Here is a 27,671-nt window from a genome sequence, read left to right as displayed (position 1 = left end):
ACAGATAGTGTTTATATGTGTGTAACTGTAATTTACAATGTATTCATGTTGTGTTTAGTGCATCTTTTTTTAACACACTACTTTTTACGAGACGTTTTCAGTCACACTAACCCGACAAGCGTAAAATACTCTCGTGATCGCGTTTACTTTCAACTTGTAATACGAAACCCTATTTCCGAAGTGCGCAAAAACTCGATATCGCTCACACTCAACAATGTGCCACTTGTAATTTAGCACAAAGTGATTAATACAAACATAGTGCTACCTAGGCATTTACTACTAGATTAAACATGACCCTGTGACACATACACTTACCACCATATATTCTGGATAGGAAGAATGTAATGTATTGGTAAATATTCCAACTGGAGAACTTATTTAACTATGTCACTTTACCTTTTTTTCTCTCTCTTTGTCTCTGGTTGTCATTGTAGCCTGTTTTTCTTCATATGTCTATATCTCCATCCCCTATGGCTTCCCTATATCAGTATGTGATTATTGACATTCAACATTGCTCCTTAAAACTAAAGCTGTACCAGAATAACACTGCTATAATCATCGGTATATCTCACAGCGCTTAACAAATATAAGTCCCTTGTGGCTCCTTGAAATAAGGGTCCCTAGCTGACCCTAAAAATCTAAGCTATTTCCAGAATAACACTGCTACATGTAAATATTGTTTATAATGGTAGAGTTTTATTTTACTATGAACGCATCCTGGGTAAAGTATTATGATACAAGAAAATCATCATTCAGGAAACCAAGACCTAAAATACTTATATAATTTGTAACATGGACAATATATGATATTCTAGGAGAAATTAATAACATAGTAAGTGCTTGGTGTAAGAAACATAAATGTTCCATCCACTAAACACCTTTGGAAAGGGATAAGACACCATATTAAGTGATACATTTCACATAAACATCTGATAATGCTGAAATAGAGTACAGTAAACATATTGTGGTGCTTTTTTTTTTCGCAGCTTAATATAGGGTATTATTGCCATTAATAAAAGATAAATAAGGGCATATATAGGACCTTAGGTTTCTTGTAATGGTTTTGGTTCCTTACTAGTGAGTCATTGTTTCTTTTTTAATCTGTCACACCCTTAGCTGTTTGTGAATCATTTCACTATAACTAAATATCTTTTGTTAGTTATTACTATAAGACTATAATTAGTTTACAAAGTGTATTTATTTATCTTGTCGTACCTATCCCTACTATGCATTAAAGCTGCCAAGAGTGGCACTGCTCCATCTTAAGGGCATTCCTGTTTGAAACTGATACGGGAAGAAAAATTATTAGACATTGCGACACTCTTTTGCATATCATTACCCAAACTCCCCTGCTTTTTGATGAGGTCCTCTGTTTGATGAGGTCCTCTGTTTGATGAGGTCCTCTGTTTGATGAGGTCCTCTGTGGACAGATGTATAAATGGGCTGTACAATGATCTGTAAAGTAAGAGGTCGGAAAATAGATCTTCAGGGCTTTTAACACAGTCTCATGGAAGAACCTTTAAATTTATAAACTTGTTGCTCTTTTATTTAAACAGAAAGGCATCACATCAGTAATGAAAGAAGGGGACTTACTTCTGAGTAGCATTGAGGAGCCGAGCACCAGCTTTATAGAAGAAGATGCAAGCAGTGAAACCAACACGGACAGGGATACCGTCAACAGGTAATTGAAGAGTTTTTACATTCCATAAGAAACTGGATATTGACACCTAAAAAAAATGTGTAGGGACATTATAGGGATAGAATATCTTGCAAAGTGATTTCCTGCTTATTATAATCAATTCTTCACTCCTTTGTGAAGGGATAACACAGAAATTTCTCACATCCATCTTAAAAAAAAATTGTATAATCACAAAATTGCAGAACTAAATTACAGGAAAAAAGGCAAAATTGTAGACAAGGCTTTAGGGATTTTATTTTCATTTTAACACCCTCTTATTTGTCCTAATTTTGGGCCTAAATAATTATCTCAGTGCTGAGACCAAGACGAAAAGAGGGCCCATAACACACTACAAAGGATGACAAGAACTATTTTTTTTATAAACCCCCCAAAGAGGAATAGATGAGTTTCAGGCATTACCTTATCATATTGGAGTTGATAACTCCGTGTATTGACCTCTGTGAGACGTCAGGCCTATACATTTTAGATGTGCTGGGAGTGAAGTGCATGAAGGCACTAATATACTTACCATTTATTTTCGCCATCAGAAGCAGCACGTCTTCAGTTAAGATTTCATTTTGAGCTAGATTAATCTTGTTCTTGTGAATATAATCTATTGGAAACAGACAAAAATATCAGCCAAACTTGTACCCATAGATCTTAGAGCAAACATCAGTAGTAATGTAATTAACTGAGTTGGTCATATAATATTCTCAAAGATATAAAAAGTGTTATGGATACATAGAACAGACTTAAAAAACAAACAACCTCTCAGCGACATTGCTACTTTGTTTTTCACAGTACAATCTATTTTTGTTAAGGTTACTTGCCCAGCTGCATGAAATGGAAACAGCATTTGATGGGTTTTGGGAGAAGCACCAGCTCAAAATGGAACAGTATTTAGAATTGTTGAAGTTTGAGCAGCATTTTCAAGAGGTACAGTAAAATTATACTGCATATATACTACACCAATAGTTTTTTTTAATGATTTTCATTAATATTAAAATTACTTTTCTAGTTTCAAACAAATCTATTGCTTTCTTCACATGCTTGCACAGCTGTTAGAGACACTAAAATCAGAATACATTTTTTCAGAAAGAAGATACAGTTTTAAGAGACTTTCCAATTTACTTCCATTATTAAGTTGTTTTCAGTCTTTTATATGCATACTTTATGAGGTACCAGCTACTACAAAGCATGTGCAAAAGTTAACAGCGTATACATATATGAGTCTGTGATTGGCTAAGGGCTGTCATATGGTACAAATTAAAGTAAATTTTGATCTTTATCATAAAAATCTACTACTCATTTAAAATTCAGACTGTTATTGAATTGTTGTTAATTTATTATGTACTTGTTGATTATGCAATTCTACTGTATTTAATAGTCCTTTAAGATTTTTAATTAGATAGTAAAATATATCCAGTCAAATGCTAGCTCTGTATCTTTCTTCCCTTGTCATTGACTTTGACCCTGCTTGTTTTTTTTTTGTTTTTTTTCTCTTGTCTATTTCAAAGCCTTTAGCTCACGTTGCTTTAACTGGATTTTTATATCCTCCTTATAACCCTGCCTTCCTCATTTTTTTTCCTGTACATTTCAATTAAAATGACTGTCCCCCTACTGACCTCTCTTTATACTGTCTTTCTCTTTCCTAACCAAGTGTTTTGCACTTTGTTGTCTCATAATTTGACCATAGCTCTTCCCATTTGTCTATTTGCTCTATTGTTTTGAAAGTCTTAAAGGGACAGTTTACTCAAAAAAATTCTCCCCTTTAATTTGTTCTCAATGATCCACTTTACCTGCTGGAGTGCATTAAATTGTTTACAAGTAGCTCCTTTACCCTTATATTAGCATTTGAAATAGTTGATTTAGCCTGTGGTATCCCCACCTATTCTGAAAGTTTGTGGCCGCAAGTCCAAGCTATAGATAAGCTTTGTAAAGCAGAAGAAATTACACTCCCAGTGGGATATAGCAGAGACAAGGTAATAAAATATTGATTTTCCATTGTTCTCTCCAAGTATCGGTGATTGTTTTAAGGACAGATATACACTCTAATCTCCAGTGCCATATATTGCTGTGTCCTGAGTTCACTGTCCATTGTCTCTGCTTTTTTTCAATTGTCTAGTATGTACAGTGTCAGGTTCCCTGGCTTTCTAGCACTGCTAAACTATTTTTCTATAGTTGTTTTCAGAGATAGTATAAGTGTCTTATTGGTTACTGACTACTTACCTGTATGACTTTTATAGATTTTTTTTTTATATAGTAAAACCAGTAAAGAATATATTACTTTACAGCTGAAGGATACAGCTGATTACCTGATGGCACAACAGGCAAATCTACCAGATACAGGAGATAATCTCTCTGAAGTAAGACAAAGAATAATGGAAATAAATAGCTTAGATGACAAATCACAGGTAGGTTTGCTTGTACCTTCATATACACAATGTGTGCTTCATTTTGTTGGCCAAAACATAAAAGAGAGAATAATTCTGTTTATAGACGATATTTTTTGTATAGTTTTAAAAAGGTATTCCATTGCAGGGGTTAAACACACAATAGTGCAGGGTGAATAGTCTTAAAATGATAGGCTCTAGCAGGTTGGAGCATGTCATTTTTCGATTTTAATGGCTGTTTAAGGGTGGAAAGATCACCAATTTGTGAGTGTGTAAGGATGGGAGAGTGCCTGGGGGAGTGATTATAATGGAGCATAAGAATGGTGCCAGGAGGTGAGAATAAAAGTGCATGAAAGCACCTGATTGGCACACAAAAATGTAATAGAGTGAATGGTGGGTGGGCATACTGGTGTCAAGAGCACCTGCATGTGTGTGTGTAAAGGTGGGGGAGCATTGTGTCTGTAACAGTGATATAATACCTGAGGTGTGTGTAAGAATAGGTGAGGCCCAGTGAGTTAAGTAAGAGTGGAAAAAGCACATGCAAATGAGTGTGTATAGGCGGGAGAGTCCTATGTATGTGGGAAAGAGTGTGAGAGCAGCTGGATGCATGTGCACATAGAATGTGTGTGGTTGTGTAAGAATTAGAGAGTGATTGGTGAGTGTGCATAAGTTTAGTGTAAATGTGGAAAGAGTGCCTGAGGGTGTGCATATATAGATGGGAGAGTGCTTGGGGCATACCTAGGAGAGTGCAGGACCTAGTGTGTGTGTATAAGGGTATGAGCAATTCACTACTCCCAAGTTGCAGAAAGAAGAGATCATCTTAAGAGTGTTAATGCTTAATACTAAGTTAAAGGGACATGAAACCCAAAACATTTCTTTTGTGGTTCAGGTAAAGAATACGATTTTAAACAACTTTCTAATTTACTTCTATTATCTAATTTGTTGAAGAAGCAGCAATGCACTACTAATTTCTGAACACATGAGTGAGCCAATGACAATCGGTATATATATATAGATATATATATATATATATATATGCAGCCACCAATCAGCTGCTAGAACCTAGCTTCTTTGCTGCTCCTAAACTTACCTAGATAAACCTTTCAGCAAAGGATAAAAAGAGAAGGAAGAAAATTAAATAATAGAGGTGAATTCGAAATTTGTTTAAAATCGTATTCTCTATCTGAATCATGAAAGAACATTTTTTGGTTTTATGTCCCTTTAAATCCACATTGTACATGTTTGGAGGAAAATGGACTAAGAGGAAGGAAATTACATAGATTACGGATTAAATGAGAGGATATGTATTTTAGGGGGAAATGTTTAAAAAAAATTCTACACCAGATTAAAAGTTTGGTAAATAGGGATTGTCTCAATATTACTCATTTATTAGGTTGGGCATCCAGCCTTGTTATTAATGCAAATAACTCTTTTGATTTACCAGAATTTTTTTTTTTGGTGTTTAAATTGTTTTGTCTTACAAACTTGTACCAAAAAAATCTCAAGAGAAAGCAGAAGAAGGCTGTGCCTTTCTTTATTTAATGTATAATGAGGGTATTAATAGATCTTTGTGATACCAGAGGAAAAAACATCTTTTAAAAAAATCATGCTGTGCATTTAGGACAGAATAATGTTGCACTATTTGTGTGACTGTAATTTCAGGGGGAAAAAGATTACCTATAAAATATGTTATAGACATAGGCCTAGATTTAGAGTTCGGCGGTAAAAGGGCTGTTAACGCTCCGCGGGTTTTTTTCTGGCCGCACCATAAATTTAACTCTGGTATCGAGAGTTCAAACAAATGCTGCGTTAGGCTCCAAAAAAGGAGCGTAGAGCATTTTTACCGCAAATGCAACTCTCGATACCAGAGTTGCTTACGGACGCGGCCGGCATCAAAAACGTGCTCGTGCACGATTCTCCCATAGGAAACAATGGGGCTGTTTGACTTGAAAAAAAACCTAACACCTGCAAAAAAGCAGCGTTCAGCTCCTAACGCAGCCCCATTGTTTCCTATGGGGAAACACCTCCTAAGTCTGCACCTAACACCCTAACATGTACCCCGAGTCTAAACACCCCTAACCTTACACTTATTAACTCCTAATCTGCCGCCCCCGCTATCGCTGACCCCTGCATTACACTTTTAACCCCTAATCTGCCGCTCCGTAAACCGCCGCCACCTACGTTATCCCTATGTACCCCTAATCTGCTGCCCTAACATCGCCGACCCCTATGTTATATTTATTAACCCCTAATCTGCCCCCCACATCGTCGCCGACACCTGCCTACACTTATTAACCCCTAATCTGCCGAGCGGACCTGAGCGCTACTATAATAAAGTTATTAACCCCTAATCCGCCTCACTAACCCTATCATAAATAGTATTAACCCCTAATCTGCCCTCCCTAACATCGCCGACACCTACCTTCAATTATTAACCCCTAATCTGCCGACCGGAGCTCACCGCTATTCTAATAAATGGATTAACCCCTAAAGCTAAGTCTAACCCTAACACTAACACCCCCCTAAGTTAAATATAATTTTTATCTAACAAAATAAATTAACTCTTATTAAATAAATGATTCCTATTTAAAGCTAAATACTTACCTGTAAAATAAATCCTAATATAGCTACAATATAAATTATAATTATATTATAGCTATTTTAGGATTAATATTTATTTTACAGGCAACTTTGTAATTATTTTAACCAGGTACAATAGCTATTAAATAGTTAAGAACTATTTAATAGTTACCTAGTTAAAATAATAACAAATTTACCTGTAAAATAAATCATAACCTAAGATATAATTAAACCTAACACTACCCTATCAATAAAATAATTAAATAAACTACCTACAATTACCTACAATTAACCTAACACTACACTATCAATAAATTAATTAAACACAATTGCTACAAATAAATAAAATTAAATAAACTATCTAAAGTACAAAAAATAAAAAAGAACTAAGTTACAGAAAATAATAAAATATTTACAAACATAATAAAAATATTACAACAATTTTAAACTAATTACACCTACTCTAAGCCCCCTAATAAAATAACAAAGCCCCCCAAAATAAAAAATTCCCTACCCTATTCTAAAATACAAATATTACAAGCTCTTTTACCTTACCAGCCCTGAACAGGGCCCTTTGCGGGGCATGCCCCAAGAATTTCAGCTCTTTTGCCTGTAAAAAAAAACATACAATACCCCCCCCCAACATTACAACCCACCACCCACATACCCCTAATCTAACCCAAACCCCCCTTAAATAAACCTAACACTACCCCCCTGATGATCTTCCTACCTTGTCTTCACCATGCCAGGTTCACCGATCCGTCCTGGCTCCAAGATCTTCATCCAACCCAAGCGGGGGCTAGACATCCACTGAAGAAGTCCAGAAGAGGGTCCAAAGTCTTCCTCCTATCCGGCAAGAAGAGGACATCCGGACCGGCAAACATCTTCTCCAAGCGGCATCTTCTATCTTCTTCCATCCGATGACGACCGGCTCCATCTTGAAGACCTCCAGCGCGGATCCATCCTCTTCTTCCGACGACTAGACGACGAATGACGGTTCCTTTAAGGGACGTCATCCAAGATGGCGTCCCTCGAATTCCGATTGGCTGATAGGATTCTATCAGCCAATCGGAATTAAGGTAGGAATTTTCTGATTGGCTGATGGAATCAGCCAATCAGAATATAGTTCAATCCGATTGGCTGATCCAATCAGCCAATCAGATTGAGCTCGCATTCTATTGGCTGATCGGAACAGCCAATAGAATGCGAGCTCAATCTGATTGGCTGATTGGATCAGCCAATCGGATTGAACTATATTCTGATTGGCTGATTCCATCAGCCAATCAGAAAATTCCTACCTTAATTCCGATTGGCTGATAGAATCCTATCAGCCAATCGGAATTCGAGGGACGCCATCTTGGATGACGTCCCTTAAAGGAACCGTCATTCGTCGTCTAGTCGTCGGAAGAAGAGGATGGATCCGCGCTGGAGGTCTTCAAGATGGAGCCGGTCGTCATCGGATGGAAGAAGATAGAAGATGCCGCTTGGAGAAGATGTTTGCCGGTCCGGATGTCCTCTTCTTGCCGGATAGGAGGAAGACTTTGGACCCTCTTCTGGACTTCTTCAGTGGATGTCTAGCCCACGCTTGGGTTGGATGAAGATCTTGGAGCCAGGACGGATCGGTGAACCTGGCATGGTGAAGACAAGGTAGGAAGATCATCAGGGGGGTAGTGTTAGGTTTATTTAAGGGGGGTTTGGGTTAGATTAGGGGTATGTGGGTGGTGGGTTGTAATGTTGGGGGGGGGTATTGTATGTTTTTTTTTACAGGCAAAAGAGCTGAAATTCTTGGGGCATGCCCCGCAAAGGGCCCTGTTCAGGGCTGGTAAGGTAAAAGAGCTTGTAATATTTGTATTTTAGAATAGGGTAGGGAATTTTTTATTTTGGGGGGCTTTGTTATTTTATTAGGGGGCTTAGAGTAGGTGTAATTAGTTTAAAATTGTTGTAATATTTTTATTATGTTTGTAAATATTTTATTATTTTCTGTAACTTAGTTCTTTTTTATTTTTTGTACTTTAGATAGTTTATTTAATTTTATTTATTTGTAGCAATTGTGTTTAATTAATTTATTGATAGTGTAGTGTTAGGTTAATTGTAGGTAATTGTAGGTAGTTTATTTAATTATTTTATTGATAGGGTAGTGTTAGGTTTAATTATATCTTAGGTTATGATTTATTTTACAGGTAAATTTGTTATTATTTTAACTAGGTAACTATTAAATAGTTCTTAACTATTTAATAGCTATTGTACCTGGTTAAAATAATTACAAAGTTGCCTGTAAAATAAATATTAATCCTAAAATAGCTATAATATAATTATAATTTATATTGTAGCTATATTAGGATTTATTTTACAGGTAAGTATTTAGCTTTAAATAGGAATCATTTATTTAATAAGAGTTAATTTATTTCGTTAGATAAAAATTATATTTAACTTAGGGGGGTGTTAGTGTTAGGGTTAGACTTAGCTTTAGGGGTTAATACATTTATTAGAATAGCGGTGAGCTCCGGTCGGCAGATTAGGGGTTAATAAGTGTAGGTAGGTGTCGGCGACGTTGTGGGGGGCAGATTAGGGGTTAATAAATATAACATAGGGGTCGGCGATGTTAGGGGTAGCAGATTAGGGGTACATAGGGATAACGTAGGTGGCGGCGATTTGCGGTCGGAAGATTAGGGGTTAATTATTTTAAGTAGCTTGCGGCGACGTTGTGGGGGGCAAGTTAGGGGTTAATAGATATAATACAGGGGTCGGCGGTGTTAGGGGCAGCAGATTAGGGGTACATAAGTATAACGTAGGTGGCGGTCGGCAGATTAGGGGTTAAAAATTTTAATCGAGTGGCGGCGATGTGGGGGGAGCTCGGTTTAGGGGTACATAGGTAGTTTATGGGTGTTAGTGTACTTTAGGGTACAGTAGTTAAGAGCTTTATAAACCGGCGTTAGCCAGAAAGCTCTTAACTCCTGCTATTTTCAGGCGGCTGGAATCTTGTCGTTAGAGCTCTAACGCTCACTGCAGAAACGACTCTAAATACCGGCGTTAGGAAGATCCCATTGAAAAGATAGGCTACGCAAATGGCGTAGGGGGATCTGCGGTATGGAAAAGTCGCGGCTGTAAAGTGAGCGTTAGACCCTTTAATCACTGACTCCAAATACCAGCGGGCGCCCAAAACCAGCGTTAGGAGCCTCTAACGCTGGTTTTGACGGCTACCGCCGAACTCTAAATCTAGGCCATAGTGTTGTGAAGCAATGGCACTAGTGCCCAATGTGACAGTCACAACAAATTCTGCCTCTTTGGTACCACAATCCTGCCTGGTTTAATTGGTAATGATAGTAGTAACTAAACTATTCCTCTTATGCTATCTAATAGCAATAAATCTTTAATTGTTCATAAATTTTATGGATTTAGAAGACAATTATATATATATATTTTTTTAAATCTCTTTACTTTTTTTTGTCTCTTTAAATTTTAACAAAATTAACATGTGCACTCAAGAGATGTGTTTACAATATGAACACTTTGAGCACACACACTTTTGCTTCCCTTGTTATATTAAATAATTTTGGTGGTTCATAACTGGTGTTTGTGCTCTTACAATAATGATAGGCAGAATAGGAATTTGGTTTGTGCCAAATATTTGTATATTTTTGTTTCGTTCTAAGCTAAAATATGAGAGTGAAATTTAAAATGAATTATGTTTAACAGGATTTAACCAGAAAATCACAAATGGTAATTTTACATGGTCACCAGCTAGCCGCAAATCATCACTATGCCCTTAATCTTATCTGCCAGCAATGCAATGAGCTGAGGCATATGTCAGACGTTTTGGCGGAAGAGATCAAACGGAAGTACGCCTGCCTTTCTTCCACTCTATGTCTCCATATCCATCTACAGCAGGTATGCATATAATTTGTTTAATTTCATTCACCTAGATTATGAGTTTTGCGCTAAACAGGGTGCAAAACTAATGCCAAAAAAGTTGCGTTATTTCACTCTCCATAGCACTGCCATTACGAGTTACTGAAAAGCCTCCTTATGCATGCAATATGGTGGCGTTAAGCTCCATACCGCACAAAAGCCAAGGGCTGATTTGACGTGCTTGTGCACGCTTTCCCCCATGGACATCAATTGGGAGAGAGTGTTAGAAAAAAAACTAACACCTGAAGTGCGTAATGAAAAATCTCCTTAACGCAACCCCATTGATGTCTATGGGGAAAAAAAAGTTACGTTTAAACCTAATACCCTAACATAAACCCCAAGTCTAAACACCCCTAATGTGCCGCCCCCAACATCGCTGACACCTAAATAAAGTTATTAACCCCTAAACCTCCGGCCTCCCACATCGCCACCACTAAATAAACCAAATTACAAATTTTAAAAAGCCTAACACTACGAAAAAAATAAAAAAATCTAAAATTACGAAAAATAATAAACACTAAATTACGAAAAATAAAAAACACTAATCTTACAAAAAATAATAAATTAAATTATCAAAAATAAAAACAATTACACCTAATCTAATAGCCCTATAAAAATAAAAAGCTACCAATAGTTCTTAAAAGGGCCTTTTTTAGGGCATTGCCCTAAGTTAAACAGCTCTTTTACCTGTGAAACCCACCACCCAACCAACCCCCAAAATAAAAAACCTAACTATAAAAAAAACCTAAGCTACCATTGCCCCTAAAGGAGCATTTGTATGGGCATTGCCCTTAAAAGAGCATTCAGCTCTTTTTCACTGCCCTTAAAAGGGTATTCAGCTCTTTTTCACTGCCCTTAAAAGCCCAAAGCCCTAATCTAAAAAAAAAAAACACCCCAAAAAAATAAAAAATAAAAGCTTAACACTAACCCCAGAATATCTACTCACAGTTCCTGAAGCCCGGACATCTATCTCCATTCAGGCAGGGAGAAGTCTTCATCCAGGCGGCGACACCTTCATCCATCTTGGGGATGTCTTCTTCCTTCATCCCGGCGGCGTGGAGTGGAGCTATCCTGGAAGCCGATCCCATCCTGCGCAGAGCGTCCTCTTCATAGGTCACCGTCGTACACTGAAGTTGAATCAGGGGCGTATTATGGCCTAGGCCAACAAGGCCGGTGCCTTGGGCAGCAGATTTGGGAGGGGCAGCACATCTGTCCTATCCTCTCTCTAAAAGCCAGCACACAGTACAGTGAGCGATAAAGTGCAGGCTTTTACAGAGAAAACATGGCATATGTGCTGATTAAGGTCGCTCTTTACAGGCAGTGCTCCTTTAAACCGTTGCTTTATTTAGAGCCGCCGGCATTTTTGCAGTGGAAGAGTTCTTGGTGAGAAACTTGACCGGGGATATGCTTACAAGGTGAGGCTGGAGAAGACCTTGTGCCAATATACTGCCTCCCCTTATCAGCTGTGGTGGGTCTGTGAGCGCAGTGCTTATTGCAGGTCTTAGTAACTAACAGACTGGATGCGTCTGTGCACTGCTTAGATCAGCTTGTGATGTCTAATCATAAACTCTCAGCGCTAATGTATGTTAGCTACTAATAGCTAGCTTTTTCTGCATTCATGAACCCATGGAGTAAATAGGAAATGGACACTTAAAAAGTTTCATTACTTGAATAAGGGTAATTAATGTATGTTGTTGCATGTAAAGGGCAGTGATTGTTTCTTTCCCTTTCTTCCTCCCTTCCTCCCTCAACTCACTTCCTCAACTCCATCCCTTCTTTCCCTCCCACCCTTGCTCCCTTCTTTCACGCCTTTCTTTCCCTCACCACTTTTCTCTTCTATCTCTATCTCTCTCCCTTCCTGCTTACCTTTTCCCTCCCTTTTTTCTCCTCCCCTTCTTTTTTCTCCCTTCTCTCAGGGAGAAAATGGTTGGAGATGCATGCAATTCAACCCACCTGTATGCAAGTGTTTTGCTAGCCCATTTTCTTTTAAATTGTTTTGAAAAAACAAACAAAACAAAAACATTTTACACACTGACCCAAAAAAATATTAAGTGGAAAAAAGGCCTAAAACCTTTGCGGGGGGCAGCAGAATTTTGAGTGCCTAGGGCAGCACAAAAAAAATATGCCACTGAGTTGAATGCAAGGTAGCCATTTCAATATGGCGTACCTTGCATTCCTATTGGCTGATTTGATTCTTCAAATTCAAATCAGCCAATAGGATGGAAGCTTCTGAAATCCTATTGGCTGATTTGGATGGAGGTGTTGCCGCCTTGATGAAGACTTCTCGCCGCCTGGATGGAGATGGATGTCCGGACTTCAGGAACCATGAGTAGATATTTTGGGGTTAGTGTTAGGTTATTTTTTCCATCATTTTTTGGGTTTTTTTTTTTTTAGATTAGGGCTTTGGGATTTTTTAAGGGCAGTGAAAAAGAGCTGAATGCCCTTTTAACGGCAATGCCCATACAAATGCCCCTTTTGGGGCAATGGGTATCTTAGTTTTTTTTTTTAGAGTTATGTTTTTTATTTTGGGGGGTTGATTGGGTAGTGGGTTTTACTGTTGGGGGGACTTTATATTTTTTTTACAGGTAAAAGAGCTGTTTAACTTAGGGCAATGCCCTGCAAAAGACCCTTTTAAGGGCTATTGGAAGTTTATTGTAGGCTAGGGGGTGTTTTATTTGGGTGGGGGGCTTTTGATTTTTATAGGGCTATTAGATTAGGTGTAATTGTTTTTATTTTTGAAAAATTCATTTATTATTTTTTTGTAAGCTTACGGCTAGATTTAGAGTTTTGTCTGTAACGACCCACGTAGCTAACGCATGCTTTTTTTCCCCCGCACCTTTTAAATACCGCTGGTATTTAGAGTTCACAGAATGGCTGCGTTAGGCTCCAAAAAGGGAGCATAGAGCATAATTTATCGCCACTGCAACTCTCGATACCAGCGGTGCTTACGGACACGGCCAGCTTCAAAAACGTGCTTGTGCTTGATTCCCCCATAGGAAACAATGGTGCTGTTTGAGCTGAAAAAAAACCTAACACCTGTAAAAAAGCAGCGTTCAGCTCCTAACGCAGCCCCATTGTTTCCTATGGGGAAACACTTCCTATGTCTGCACCTAACACTCTAACATGTACCCCGAGTCTAAACACCCCTAACCTTACACTTATTAACCCCGAATCTGCTGCCCCCGCTATCGCTGACCCCTGCATATTATTATTAACCCCTAATCTGCCGCTTCGTACACCGCCGCAACCTACGTTATCCCTATGTACCCCTAATCTGCTGCCCCTAACACCGCCGACCCCTATATTATATTTATTAACCCCTAATCTGCCGCCCCCAACGTCGCCGCCACCTACCTACAATAATTAACCCCTAATCTGCCGACCTGACCGCACCGCTACTCTAATAAATGTATTAACCCCTAAAGCTAAGTCTAACCCTAACACTAACACCCCCCTAAGTTAAATACAATTTAAATCTAACAAAATAAATTAACTCTTATTAAATAAATTATTCCTATTTAAAGCTAAATACTTACCTGTAAAACAAATCCTAATATAGCTACAATATAAATTATAATTATATTGTAGCTATTTTAGGATTAATATTTATTTTACAGGCAACTTTGTATTTATTTTAACTAGGTACAATAGCTATTAAAAAAAATAAAAAAGAACTAAGTTACAAAAAATAAAAAAATATTTACAAACATTAGAAAAATATTACAACAATTTTAAACTAATTACACCTACTCTAAGCCCCCTAATAAAATAACAAAGACCCCCAAAATAAAAAAATGCCCTACCCTATTCTAAAATTAAAATAGAAAAGCTCTTTTACCTTACCAGCCCTGAAAAGGGCCCTTTGCGGGGCATGCCCCAAAGAATTCAGCTCCTTTGCCTGTAAAAAAAAAACCATACAATACCCCCCCTTAACATTACAACCCACCACCCACATACCCCTAATCTAACCCAACCCCCCCTTAAATAAACCTAACACTAAGCCCCTGAAGATCTCCCTACCTTGTCTTCACCACGCCGGGTTCACCGATCGATCCAGAAGAGCCTCCGATGTCTTGATCCAAGCCCAAGCGGGAGGCTGAAGATGTCCATGATCCGGCTGAAGTCTTCATCCAAGCGGGAGCTGAAGAGGTCCATGATCCGACTGAAGTCTTCTATCAAGCGGCATCTTCAATCTTCTTTCTTCCGGATCCATGTAGTTCATCCCGCTGACGCGTAACATCCATCTTCACCGACGACTTCCCGACGAATGACGGTTCCTTTAAGGGACGTCATCCAAGATGGCGTCCCTCGAATTCCGATTGGCTGATAGGATTCTATCAGCCAATCGGAATTAAGGTAGGAAAATTCTGATTGGCTGATGGAATCAGCCAATCAGATTAAAGTTCAATCCGATTGGCTGATCCGATCAGCCAATCAGATTGAGCTTGCATTCTATTGGCTGATCGGAACAGCCAATAGAATGCAAGCTCAATCTGATTGGCTGTTTACAGGTGGCTCCTTTGCCCTTATTTTGGCATTTGAAGTAGCTGATTTTGCCTATTGTATCCCAATCTATACTGAAAGTTTCTATATTTACGTACAGGAAAAACACAGCCATTAAAATAAATTACACTCCCAGTAGGGTGCAGGATGACAAATATAAGATAATGAATCATTTGTGTGAACACAAAATGATAATATAAAGAGATATGATATTACCTGAAACATAACCCATTGTCATATGCTGTGGTTTAAAAGCACAAAACCAGCTACTTCATATACACAAATAAACCTGAAAATACAATGTCTCGTACATGTTATACTCAGCTAATATACATTTTTGGAAATACACTAAGAAAAAAACAATTTTACAGTATACTTTCCCTTTAAGGGTTATTAAGCACTTTGACATTTTAATATAAATATAATATAAAATATTGAATTAATTTTTCCTGTCATTTAAATCTGAAACTATTGGTTTTCTTAATACCACTGAATTTCTATAAAACTAAAAGCACCACCACTTTAGAACCCAGGTTTCACTGTATCTCTTCCTCTGAGGAAATTATGGACATATATAAAAACAGACAATAAAAGATAGTGAGTCATCAGTGTCGTGTGAAAACACTGTTATCATTGTTTGAAAAGTCTCTTATTGAGTGTTTTATATCTGTATCTAATTGTTCTTAGCAGATGACTCATAAGGGGAAAACTATGGTTCAACATGGCGGCACTCAGCTAAAGTACTTTATAGAAACTAAACCTTTACACTTCTTTCTTCAATAGTTAAGCAACTATCAATTAATAATGACATCTTCATACAATTCTCGGGCTAATCTTTGCTTTGAATGCATCATTATATCTAGAATTTATTTACTGTTTCACATCCCTTTAATTATTTCTGGTATAATGTGTTACTGTTTTTTGGTGCAAGAATATCAGCCACTCTAATACAAGATGACAATTAAAAACATAATTGTTTAGGGTTGTACACAAGGTAACAGTCCAAGTGTCCCCAAAAGTCAGTATATCTTTATAAGTGTTGACCATTAGGTTACATCACCCTCTCAACCAATAGTTATAACATAGGAAATAACAATATTATTACAGTAGTTAAAATAAATATAAAAATGTCTTTTGTGGAAGTGTATGCAGCACTACTACAGTGGATCCAATTCAACAAGGGGTATTCTACACAAGAATATCAGTCCCTGTGTTAAAAGAAGATATATTTCACACACAAGCTCAAAATGCCTTGTTTGGCACAAGCATAAGAAGATCACTCTGACAAACTTCACAAATAAAGTAGACACTGCCTCACTAAACTATGAGCATCTACTGTCTAGAATAATTTTGATTTAGCACAGAAGATGCATAGAAACATATTGTTATATAGTTAGAAGTATGCATATTCATAAAACGTCATGTAAAAAGCTGCCTAGAAAATATTTCCTAAGTATTCACACCCCACTGTAAAGAGACTTTAAACTCCTATCAGAATGCTAGTCCCAGGACTTACAAGGGAGTGTGCATCTGACATGTTCAGGCACAGTCATGTTATTTTTTTAATTCAGTTTATGGAAGTTTACTATGAAATCTCATGAGATTTCGGACATTAATGTATTTAATGATCATTCTGATAATAAGTGTGTTACACATTCTAATTTATTAAGCACACATTTTGGCCTAGATTTTAAGTAAAGCGCAAAAATATAAGGCACCGCTTTGGGTTACCATTGATTGAGCCCTATCAATAACGTCACAAAGTCTAAAGTCATTTTTTATGACTAGAGCGATAGTCTAGGGCGCACTAACATCTGCATTTTGCAATTGTATAATGTTGTGCCTCCCGCGAATACATAAAAATGCTAACATAAAAATGCTATCATCAGAAAACAAAATATCAATTACATGTTTACAGTAAGAATTTTGCACTTAAATATTTAGATTAAAATATGAATAAAATTATTTGAGCCATTTACCATTTGAAAGTGTATACCACAGTTTCACAGTCTTCATAGAGTTTTGTTTTACAATAATACAATTCACTGCAAAGGATGTGGGCACATTAATTTACTAAAAGAGCAGAGCTGTATTTTTTAACCTGATTCAATAATAAAGTTTACATTTCTGTACACCTTGTGCATACTGCTTGGACATTAATCTAAGCGTAACCCCTTTTGTTACAATAAAATAGTGAAACTAGGATATGAATAATACCTCACTCTGCTATGCTATGTTTTTCTTTCCAGACCCTTGAAAGCTGTGATAAAGGGGCATATTTTCTCGCCAACCAGCAAATGGAGAAATGCCAGTCAAAAGATGGCGCAGAAAAAGCTCTCCAGGATGTGGAAAAGTTTCTAGAAAACTCCCCTCTCTACTTGAACTATGATCCCCAGGCACTACAGTATGAATATGAGTCCATCTTAACAGATGAACTTAAGGTACACTTTATAGTAATATCACTAAGGTAGTAATCTAGAGACATGAGGTAAAAGTTACTTATAGAGCCTGATTTATATTGTTATATTTTTAATACATATTAATCCAGATATATTTGGCAATTGAACATAAAATCTATTATTGATGCCCTTCTCATCAGCAGCAATTTCCAATTATTTAAATCGTTTTTAGGTATTACCATAATAAGGAAAAAACTTTTATGGTTGAGTCTATTTCTTGTAAGTAATATACTATATTTGTATTTACTTCTTGTTTTGAAAATATATTAGGGCCACAACACACAGTGTAGTACAATATATTTATTTAAATACACAAAATTAGCTTTGTGAATATTCATTAAACTTAAAATTGTTTCTCATTTTTGGAAACTAGATGCAGTAAACAGCTGTTCCTGAAGACTGTGCTTAATTAGATCTCCAGATGCACCAAACAGCACACATTAAAATCTATTTAAAAAAAGAGGAGGGAATGCAATTTTTAATAGTTTCCTTTAACATATGCAGGAAGCTGGATGAGAACAATGTAATTGAAATAAATAACAGTGACGTGATTGATGGTTTTGTTTAATTAAAGCTGAGTCATGTTAACCCCTTAATGACCACAGCACTTTTCCATTTTCTGTCCGTTTGGGACCAAGGCTATTTTTACATTTTTTAGGTGTTTGTGTTTAGCTGTAATTTTCCTCTTACTCATTTACTGTACCCACACATATTATATACCGTTTTTCTCGCCATTAAATGGACTTTCTAAAGATACCATTATTTTCATCATATCTTATAATTTACTATAAAAAAAATTATAAAATATGAGGAAAAAATGGAAAAAAACACACTTTTTCTAACTTTGACCCCCAAAATCTGTTACACATCTACAACCACAAAAAAACACCCATGCTAAATAGTTTCTAAATTTTGTCCTGAATTTAGAAATACCCAATGTTAACATGTTCTTTGCTTTTTTTGTAAACTATAGGGCCATAAATACAAGTAGCACTTTGCTATTTCCAAACCATTTCTTTTCAAAATTAGCGCTAGTTACATTAGAACACTGATATCTTTCAGGAATCTCTGAATATCCATTGACATGTATATATTTTTTTTTAGTAGACAACCCAAAGTATTGATCTAGGCCCATTTTGGTATATTTCATGCCACCATTTCACCGCCAAATGCAATCAAATACAAAAAATCGTTCACTTTTCACAAATTTTTTCACAAACTTTTGGTTTCTAACTTAAATTATTTACAAACAGCTTGTGCAATTATGGCATAAATTGTTGTAAATTCTTATCTGGGATCCCCTTTGTTCAGAAATAGCAGACATATATGACTTTGGCGTTGCTTTTTGGTAATTAGAAGGCCGCTAAATGCCACTGCGCACCACACGTGTATTATGCCCAGCAGTGAAGGGGTTAATTAGGGAGCATGTAGGGAGCTTTTTGGGATAGTTTTAGCTTTAGTGTAGTGTAGTAGACAACCCCAAGTATTGATCTAGGCCAATTTTGGTATATTTTATGCCACCATTTCACCGCCAAATGCGATCAAATTAAAAAAAAAGTTAAATTTTTCTCAATTTTAGGTTTCTCACTGAAATTATTTACAAACAGCTTGTGCAATTATGGCACAAATGGTTGTAAATGCTTCTCTGGGATCCCCTTTGTTCAGAAATAGCAGACATATATGGCTTTGGCATTGCTTTTTGGTAATTAGAAGGCCTCTAAATGCCGCTGCGCATCACACGTGTATTATGGCTAGCAGTGAAGGGGTTAATTATGTAGCTTGTAGGGAGCTTGCAGGGTTAATTTTATCTTTAGTGTAGAGCTCAGCCTCCCACCTGAAACATCAGACCCCCTGATCCCTCCCAAACAGCTCTCTTCCCTCCCCCACCCCACAATTGTCCCCGCCATCTTAAGTACTGGCAGAAACTCTGCCAGTACTAAAATAAAAGGTATTTGGCCATTTTTTAAAAAAAAAAAAAAAGCATATTTACATATGCTGATGTGTATGATCCCCCCTTAGACCCCAACCTCACTGATCCCCCACCTAACAGCTCTCTAACCCTTCCCCTCTGCCTTAATGGGCGCCATCTTGGGTACTGGCAGCTGTCTGCCAGTACCCAGTTTTGCAAAAAAAGTGCCATTTTATTAAAAAAAAGCAATTTTCTGTAGTGTAGCTTTCCCCCCCACCAAGACCAACCCCCCACCCCTTCCAGATCCCTGAGATTATATTTTTTAAAGTTTAAACTTTATTTTTTTTGAATACTTTTTACTATGTTTTTCTGTAGTGTAGCGGTTCCCACCCGCTCCCGCCCCGTGCACGCGCCCGCCCTCCAACCCCCGTGCACGCGCGCGCTCCCGTGCGCGCCCCCGTGGATCCCGCCCCCGATCCCGCCCCCCTCCACTCCATACACAACATCGATGGCCGCCCACCCGCCTCCCACGTAAGCTCCCACCCACCAACGATACCGGCCATCGATGTCCGGTGCAGAGAGGGCCACAGAGTGGCTCTCTCTGCATCGGATGGCCAAGGGGGGTTATTGCAGGATGCCTCCATATCGAGGCATCACTGCAATAACCGGAAAGCAGCTGGAAGCGAGCAGGATCGCTTCCAGCTGCTTTCCAGACCAAGGACGTACGCCACACGTCCTCGGTCATTAAGTGTATTTTTTTAGAGGACGTGTGGCGTACGTCCTTGGTCGTTAAGGGGTTAATAAAGATGCAGAACTTACAAAATTGTATGTTGCTTCCACATCTCACACTGATTTAGTGAGTTTGTCCTCATTCAGTTTAAAGGGACATTAAACTCAAAATTCATTAAACTCAAAACTCAAAAGGAATATGAAACCTAAATATTTTCTTTTGTGATTCAGACAGAGCAAACCATTTTAAAGAGTTCCCAATTTACTTTAATTATTAATTTTTCTTTTTCCCCATGATATTCTTTGTTGAAGAGATACCTAGGCAAACATCTGCAGCACTACAGCATCCATCTTGCAAATGGATAACATTCTTGCAAAACTGCTGACATATAGTGCTCCAGAAATGGGCCGGCTACTAAGCACACATCCCTGCTTTTTAACAAAAGATATCAAGAGAACAAATACAATTTGATAATAGAAATAAATTAGAAAGTTTAAAATTATATGCTTTATCTGAATCATGAAATAATTTTTTTTGGTTTGATATCCCTTTAGTTATGCATATTTATAAAACTGTGCAATGCTTTTTCCTGTCCTGGAAAGGATACATTTCCCTTAAAGGGACAGGAAACCCCAACATTTTATTTCATGATTTGGATAGAACATACAATTTTAAACAACTTTCCAATTTACTTTCATCATCAAATTTGCTTTGTTCTCTTGTTATCCTTTGCTGAAGGAACACCATTGCACTACTGGCAGCTAGATGAACACATCTAGTCAGCCAATCACAAGAGGTAAATGTGTGCAGGCACCAATAAGCAGCAGCTCCCACTAGTGTAGGATATGAGTGTATTCTTTTTCAACAAGGGATACCAAGAGAACAAAGCACATTTGAAAATACAAGTGAATTTAAAAGTGTCTTAAAATGACATGCTCTATCTGAATCATGCAAGTTTAATTTTGACTTTCCTATTTCTTTAAGTGGCCATCAGCTTTTACAGGCCCATCACCACTTCTCATGCCACCATGTGCTTGCCTCTTGTTGTTCCATAACAACAATATATTATCCAGCCTAGCAGAATCCATTTTTTTAAATAACTTGAGTGTTTGCTGCTTTTTATATTGTCTTATGCTGACAAATGTTCAATTAACCCAATCTATATGAAAAATATCATATGTAGGGAACTGATATATTCGTTCAGTGTTTCTTCCATTTATACCTAAGTATGCATAAAATAATCATGTGAATGAAAATAAAATAATGCATAATTTGTTTGATGAAATAAGCAGCTGCAACAATTTTAACATAAAAAACCCACTAAAATATTAAGATATGCCTTTTTAGAGGGTCCGATGATAAAAGTGTTGTGGTAATGTCGATATTTTAAAAAATCGCTATGTGATCGGGCTTGTCGCTGAAATCAGTGTTTGAAGGCGGAGTCGCTGAGAGGCGGTTTACTATACATCTCTGTGGGTGGCGATCTATCAGCACCTACATTGAAGGTGTAATGTAAATGATTACTTCACACAGAATTAAATGGAAATACAATTTACATATGTTGTCTGAAACTTAAATTCCCATTTTTTAACCTTATTCAATAATAAAGTTTCCATTTTTGTACTCTTTGTGCTTGCTGCTTGGACATTAACCGAAACTTAAACCCTTTTGTTACAATACAATAGTGAAACTAAGACATGAATTATACACCTATAGGAGCTGTGGGATTGTGGGTTTATTTTACATATGTATACAAAGTATTATTTATAAGTATATATACATTAAAGGAGAGTAGAGCTCACAAATTAAGTGAGATCTTAAAGTCTAGGTAATCAGCACCTATAAATCTATAACTAAATAACGGCTAGATTTAGAGTTTGGCGGTAGCCGTCAAAACCAGCGTTAGAGGCTCCTCCCACATCGCCGCCACTCTATTAAATTTTTTTAACCCCTAATCTGTCGACCGCACACCGCCGCCACCTACGTTATCCCTATGTACCTTAATCTGCTGCCCCTAACACCGCCTATATTATATTTATTAACCCCTAATCTGCCGCCCCCAACGTCGCCTCCACCTACCTACAATAATTAACCCCTAATCTGCCGACCGGATCTCACCGCTACTCTAATAAATGTATTAACCCCTAAAGCTAAGTCTAACCCTAACACTAACACCCCCCTAAGTTAAATATAATTTACATCTAACGAAATAAATTAACTCTTATTAAATAAATTATTCCTATTTAAAGCTAAATACTTACCTGTAAAATAAACCCTAATATAGCTACAATATAAATTATAATTATATTGTAGCTATTTTAGGATTTATATTTATTTTACAGGCAACTTTGTAATTATTTTAACCAGGTACAATAGCTATTAAATAGTTAATAACTATTTAATAGCTACCTAGTTAAAATAATTACAAAATTACCTGTAAAATATATCCTAACCTAAGTTACAATTAAACCTAACACTACACTATCAATAAATTAATTAAATAAAATACCTACAATTATCTACAATTAAACCTAACACTACACTATCAATAAATTAATTAAATACAATACCTACAAATAAATACAATGAAATAAACTAACTAAAGTACAAAAAATAAAAAAGAACTAAGTTACAAAAAATAAAAAAATATTTACAAACATTAGAAAAATATTACAACAATTTTAAACTAATTACACCTACTCTAAGCCCCCTAATAAAATAACAAAGACCCCCAAAATAAAAAAATGCCCTACCCTATTCTAAAATTAAAATAGAAAAGCTCTTTTACCTTACCAGCCCTGAAAAGGGCCCTTTGCGGGGCATGCCCCAAAGAATTCAGCTCTTTTGCCTGTAAAGAAAAACATACAATACCCCCCCAACATTACAACCCACCACCCACATACCCCTAATCTAACCCAAACCCCCCTTAAATAAACCTAACACTAAGCCCCTGAAGATCTTCCTACCTTATCTTCACCACACCGGGTATCACACCGATCCGTCCAGGCTCCGATGTCTTGATCCAAGCCCAAGCGGGGGGCTGAAGACATCCATCCTCCGGCTGAAGTCTTGATCCAAGCGGGCAGAAGAGGACATCCGGACCGGCAAACATCTGCATCCAAGCCGCATCTTCTATGTTCTTCCATCCGATGACGACCGGCTGATCTTCAAGACCTCCAGCGCGGATCCATCCTCTTCTTCCGACGACTGGACAGCGAATGAAGGTTCCTTTAAGGGACGTCATCCAAGATGGCGTCCCTCGAATTCCGATTGGCTGATAGGATTCTATCAGCCAATCGGAATTAAGGTAGGAAAATTCTGATTGGCTGATGGAATCAGCCAATCAGATTCAAGTTCAATCCGATTGGCTGATGGAATCAGCCAATCAGATTGCGATCGCATTCTATTGGCTGTTCCGATCAGCCAATAGAATGCGAGCTCAATCTGATTGGCTGGTCGGATCAGCCAATCGGATTGAACTTGAATCTGATTGGCTGATTCCATCAGCCAATCAGAATTTTCCTACCTTAATTCCGATTGGCTGATAGAATCCTATCAGCCAATCGGAATTCGAGGGATGCCATCTTGGATGACGTCCCTTAAAGGAACCGTCATTCGTCGGGAAGCCGTCGGTGAAGATGGATGTTCCACGTCGGCGGGATGAGCTACATGGATCCGGAAGAAAGAAGATTGAAGATGCCGCTTGATAGAAGACTTCAGTCGGATCATGGACCTCTTCAGCTCCCGCTTGGATGAAGACTTCAGCCGGATCATGGACATCTTCAGCCCCTCGCTTGGGCTTGGATCAAGACATCGGAGGCTCTTCTGGATCAATCGGTGAACCCACCGTTTTGAAGACAAGGTAGGGAGATCTTCAGAGGCTTAGTGTTAGGTTTATTTAAGGGGGGTTTGGGTTAGATTAGGGGTATGTGGGTGGTGGGTTGTAATGTTGGGGGGGTATTGTATGTTTTTCTTTACAGGCAAAAGAGCTGAATTCTTTGGGGCATGCCCCGCAAAGGGCCCTTTTCAGGGCTGGTAAGGTAAAAGAGCTTTTCTATTTTAATTTTAGAATAGGGTAGGGCATTTTTTTATTTTGGGGGTCTTTGTTATTTTATTAGGGGGCTTAGAGTAGGTGTAATTAGTTTAAAATTGTTGTAATATTTTTCTAATGTTTGCAAATATTTTTTTATTTTTTGTAACTTAGTTCTTTTTTATTTTTTGTACTTTAGTTAGTTTATTTCATTGTATTTATTTGTAGGTATTGTATTTAATTAATTTATTGATAGTGTAGTGTTAGGTTTAATTGTAGATAATTGTAGGTATTGTATTTAATTAATTTATTGATAGTGTAGTGTTAGGTTTAATTGTAGATAATTGTAGGTAGTTTATTTAATTTATTTATTGATAGTGTAGTGCTAGGTTTAATTGTAACTTAGGTTAGGATTTATTTTACAGGTAATTTTGTAATTATTTTAACTAGGTAACTATTAAATAGTTATTAACTATTTAATAGCTATTGTACCTAGTTAAAATAAATGCAAAAAATTATTAACCAAAATGTGATAAATCAGTTGCGCCTAAAAACAACAAATGCAAAAAATAATACTGTTAAAAAATTATATAAAGAAATAGTGTGTGCAAGAGAATATGTGCGGTAAAACATATACAAGTGCAAAAAACACAATTATAAGATGCCCACACGCTGGATGGTGTGAGGTAAACTCACAAACAATAATGTCAATCAAACCAAAGCTCAGGTGTGTGACCCCAAAAGTCCAAAGTTCGAATAATGATGGTATGGCGGCAAAAACTTCTTCCAAAAGTTGAAGGCAATTCAAACGTAGCAAATCTGTATAAAACACAAAAAAGAAGAAGGCGCCAACATAGTGTGAATCTGTATTGAAAGTTGTTCACTCCCCACACATGAATTGTACTTACAAAAAGTCAGGCACTTGAGAAGTGCTACAACGGCTTTCTGGAGCATTAACAGCTGTCCAGGTAGCTGGTCTCTCGTAATCAAGATGTAATCCTTAGTGCTGCGTACGATCTGCAGCAATTTTGCAGCTTGACCCCTTTAGCCGGCTACTTTCTCTCGTTATATTCGGGATAGGAGAGAAGCCCAAACCAGGTGGGCTGGTAGCTATAATCGGATGCCAAGTACTTTAAAAAACGAATTACCAAACATATAAAATATCACTCAGCCGTGATAAAGATATAGTTAAAAACAAATGTTTATTTAGTAAACATGTATCACAACGCGTTTCCCGGTCTACCTTGACCGCTTCCTCAGGTGAATAAACCATATCTAAAATGCACAGCTTATATTTGCTTAACTCGGCGTTCAAGCCGAAATAGAGCACATGCGTGAAGGAGTATGCAATCCCCAGAGTAAAAGGGGGTGTGTATCAACGCCTAAATGATTGGTTGTCTACAGAAAAGTCGGACCAACCACAGTGAAATGTAGTAACACACCTCTAGTGTGTGTGTAAGTGTATACCCAATACTTTCCTGATATACAGGTTACTGCCGATAGCGTGATTTCATGTTAAATACAAGTAACAAATCGCTATTCTATAATGCATAAGATAAGATTTTAGATATGGTTTATTCACCTGAGGAAGCGGTCAAGGTAGACCGGGAAACGCGTTGTGATACATGTTTACTAAATAAACATTTGTTTTTAACTATATCTTTATCACGGCTGAGTGATATTTTATATGTTTGGTAATTCGTTTTTTAAAGTACTTGGCATCCGATTATAGCTACCAGCCCACCTGGTTTGGGCTTCTATCCTATCCCGAATATAACGAGAGAAAGTAGCCGGCTAAAGGGGTCAAGCTGCAAAATTGCTGCAGATCTACGCAGCACTAAGGATTACATCTTGATTACGAGAGACCAGCTACCTGGACAGCTGTTAATGCTCCAGAAAGCCGTTGTAGCACTTCTCAAGTGCCTGACTTTTTGTAAGTACAATTCATGTGTGGGGAGTGAACAACTTTCAATACAGATTCACACTATGTTGGCGCCTTCTTCTTTTTTGTGTTTTATAAAAATAAATGCAAAGTTGCCTGTAAAATAAATATTAATCCTAAAATAGCTACAATATAATTATAATTTATATTGTAGCTATATTAGAGTTTATTTTACTGGTAAGTATTTAGCTTTAAATAGGAATAATTTATTTAATAAGAGTTATTTTATTTAGTTAGATTTAAATTATATTTAACTTAGGGGGGTGTTAGTGTTAGGGTTAGACTTAGCTTTAGGGGTTAATACATTTATTAGAGTAGCGGTGAGATCCGTTCAGCAGATTAGGGGTTAATAAGTGTAGGTAGGTGGAGGCGACGTTGTGGGGGACAGATTAGGGGTTAATAAATATAATATAGGGGTCGGCAGTGTTAGGGGCAGCAGATTAGGGGTGCATAGGTATAATGTAGGTTGCGGCGGTGTACGGAGCGGCAGATTAGGGGTTAATAATAATATGCAGGGGTAAGCGATAGCAGGGGCGGCAGATATGATGTTAATAAGTGTAAGGTTAGGGGTGTTTAGACTCGGGGTACATGTTAGGCTGTTAGGTGCAGACTTAGGAAGTGTTTCCCCATAGAAAACAATGGGGCTGCGTTAGGAGCTGAACGCTGCTTTTTTGCAGGTGTTAGGGTTTTTTTCAGCTCAAACTGCCCCATTGTTTTCTGAGGGGGAATCGTGCACAAGCACGTTTTTGAAGCTGGCCGCGTCCGTAAGCGACGCTGGTATTGAGAGTTGCAGTGGCGGTAAATATGGTCTACGCTCCCTTTTTTGGAGCCTAACGCAGCCATTCTGTGAACTCTAAATACCAGCGGTATTTAAAAGGTGCCGGGGAAAAAAAGCCAGCGTAGCTAACGCACCCCTTTGGCCGCAGAACTCTAAATAAGTAAGTAAAAAAAAAGGAAAATAGAAAGCAGAGCTTCACATAGAAAATAACAATATTACCACTGGTCTTAAATACAGACTTATCCTCTGTGAAACAAAGAGGGATACAGGTGTTTCCACCCACAGGTAATGTTCTTTGCAACTCGATCCTAATGCAGCCACTCTCGTCCTGTGTCTCTCTCCCCACACTGGATAATGACGTGATACAAAGAAGCTGTGAAGTAAGAACAGCGCAGAAGAACCGAGATTCAAGGTAGTAGTTTTATTGGCACATATACAAGACACAGTATAATTCCTACTTACAAACGGTAGGTTTTAAAAGAGCCTTTCACAATCTATGATGTGAACAATTCTTTGATCCAAAAGCAACGAAGACCACAGCCGACTAGTATGTCTCACTTTTCATCTGAGCACTTGCACGCAGCTTAGGTCACAATGGGCGGCTTTGTCCGGACCCTTCTTTAAAACATGTAGATAGCTCGACGCGTTTCCCCCGGTGTACGCCCGGGCTTTATCAAGAGCAAGATAATATGCTGTGTAGAGTGTTCATATTTAAAGCCGGTGCTTCCACCTGATTGGATACTCATACACACCAATCCAG

At 37.6% G+C, this 27,671-nt stretch overlaps 1 protein-coding gene across 1 annotated transcript in view; it reads left to right on the top strand.

Annotated features, from left to right (window-relative positions):
- MCF2 (MCF.2 cell line derived transforming sequence) overlaps nucleotides 1-27,671 on the top strand; it is a gene marked incomplete at its 5' end in the record, with an annotated part of 268,961 nt that overhangs the window by 109,590 nt on the left and 131,700 nt on the right. The window contains 5 exons of the mRNA XM_053699244.1: nucleotides 1,557-1,681; nucleotides 2,500-2,614; nucleotides 3,973-4,092; nucleotides 10,348-10,539; nucleotides 17,313-17,504. Of these exons, the coding sequence (XP_053555219.1) occupies nucleotides 1,557-1,681; nucleotides 2,500-2,614; nucleotides 3,973-4,092; nucleotides 10,348-10,539; nucleotides 17,313-17,504 (744 nt within the window). The remainder of the gene's footprint in view (nucleotides 1-1,556; nucleotides 1,682-2,499; nucleotides 2,615-3,972; nucleotides 4,093-10,347; nucleotides 10,540-17,312; nucleotides 17,505-27,671) is intronic.

Source organism: Bombina bombina, chromosome 1 (genome assembly GCF_027579735.1).
Source record: "Bombina bombina isolate aBomBom1 chromosome 1, aBomBom1.pri, whole genome shotgun sequence".
Lineage (NCBI taxonomy): Eukaryota > Metazoa > Chordata > Amphibia > Anura > Bombinatoridae > Bombina > Bombina bombina.
The sequence above is the reverse complement of the archived record's forward strand: the minus strand, read 5'-3'. Positions and strand labels throughout refer to the sequence as shown.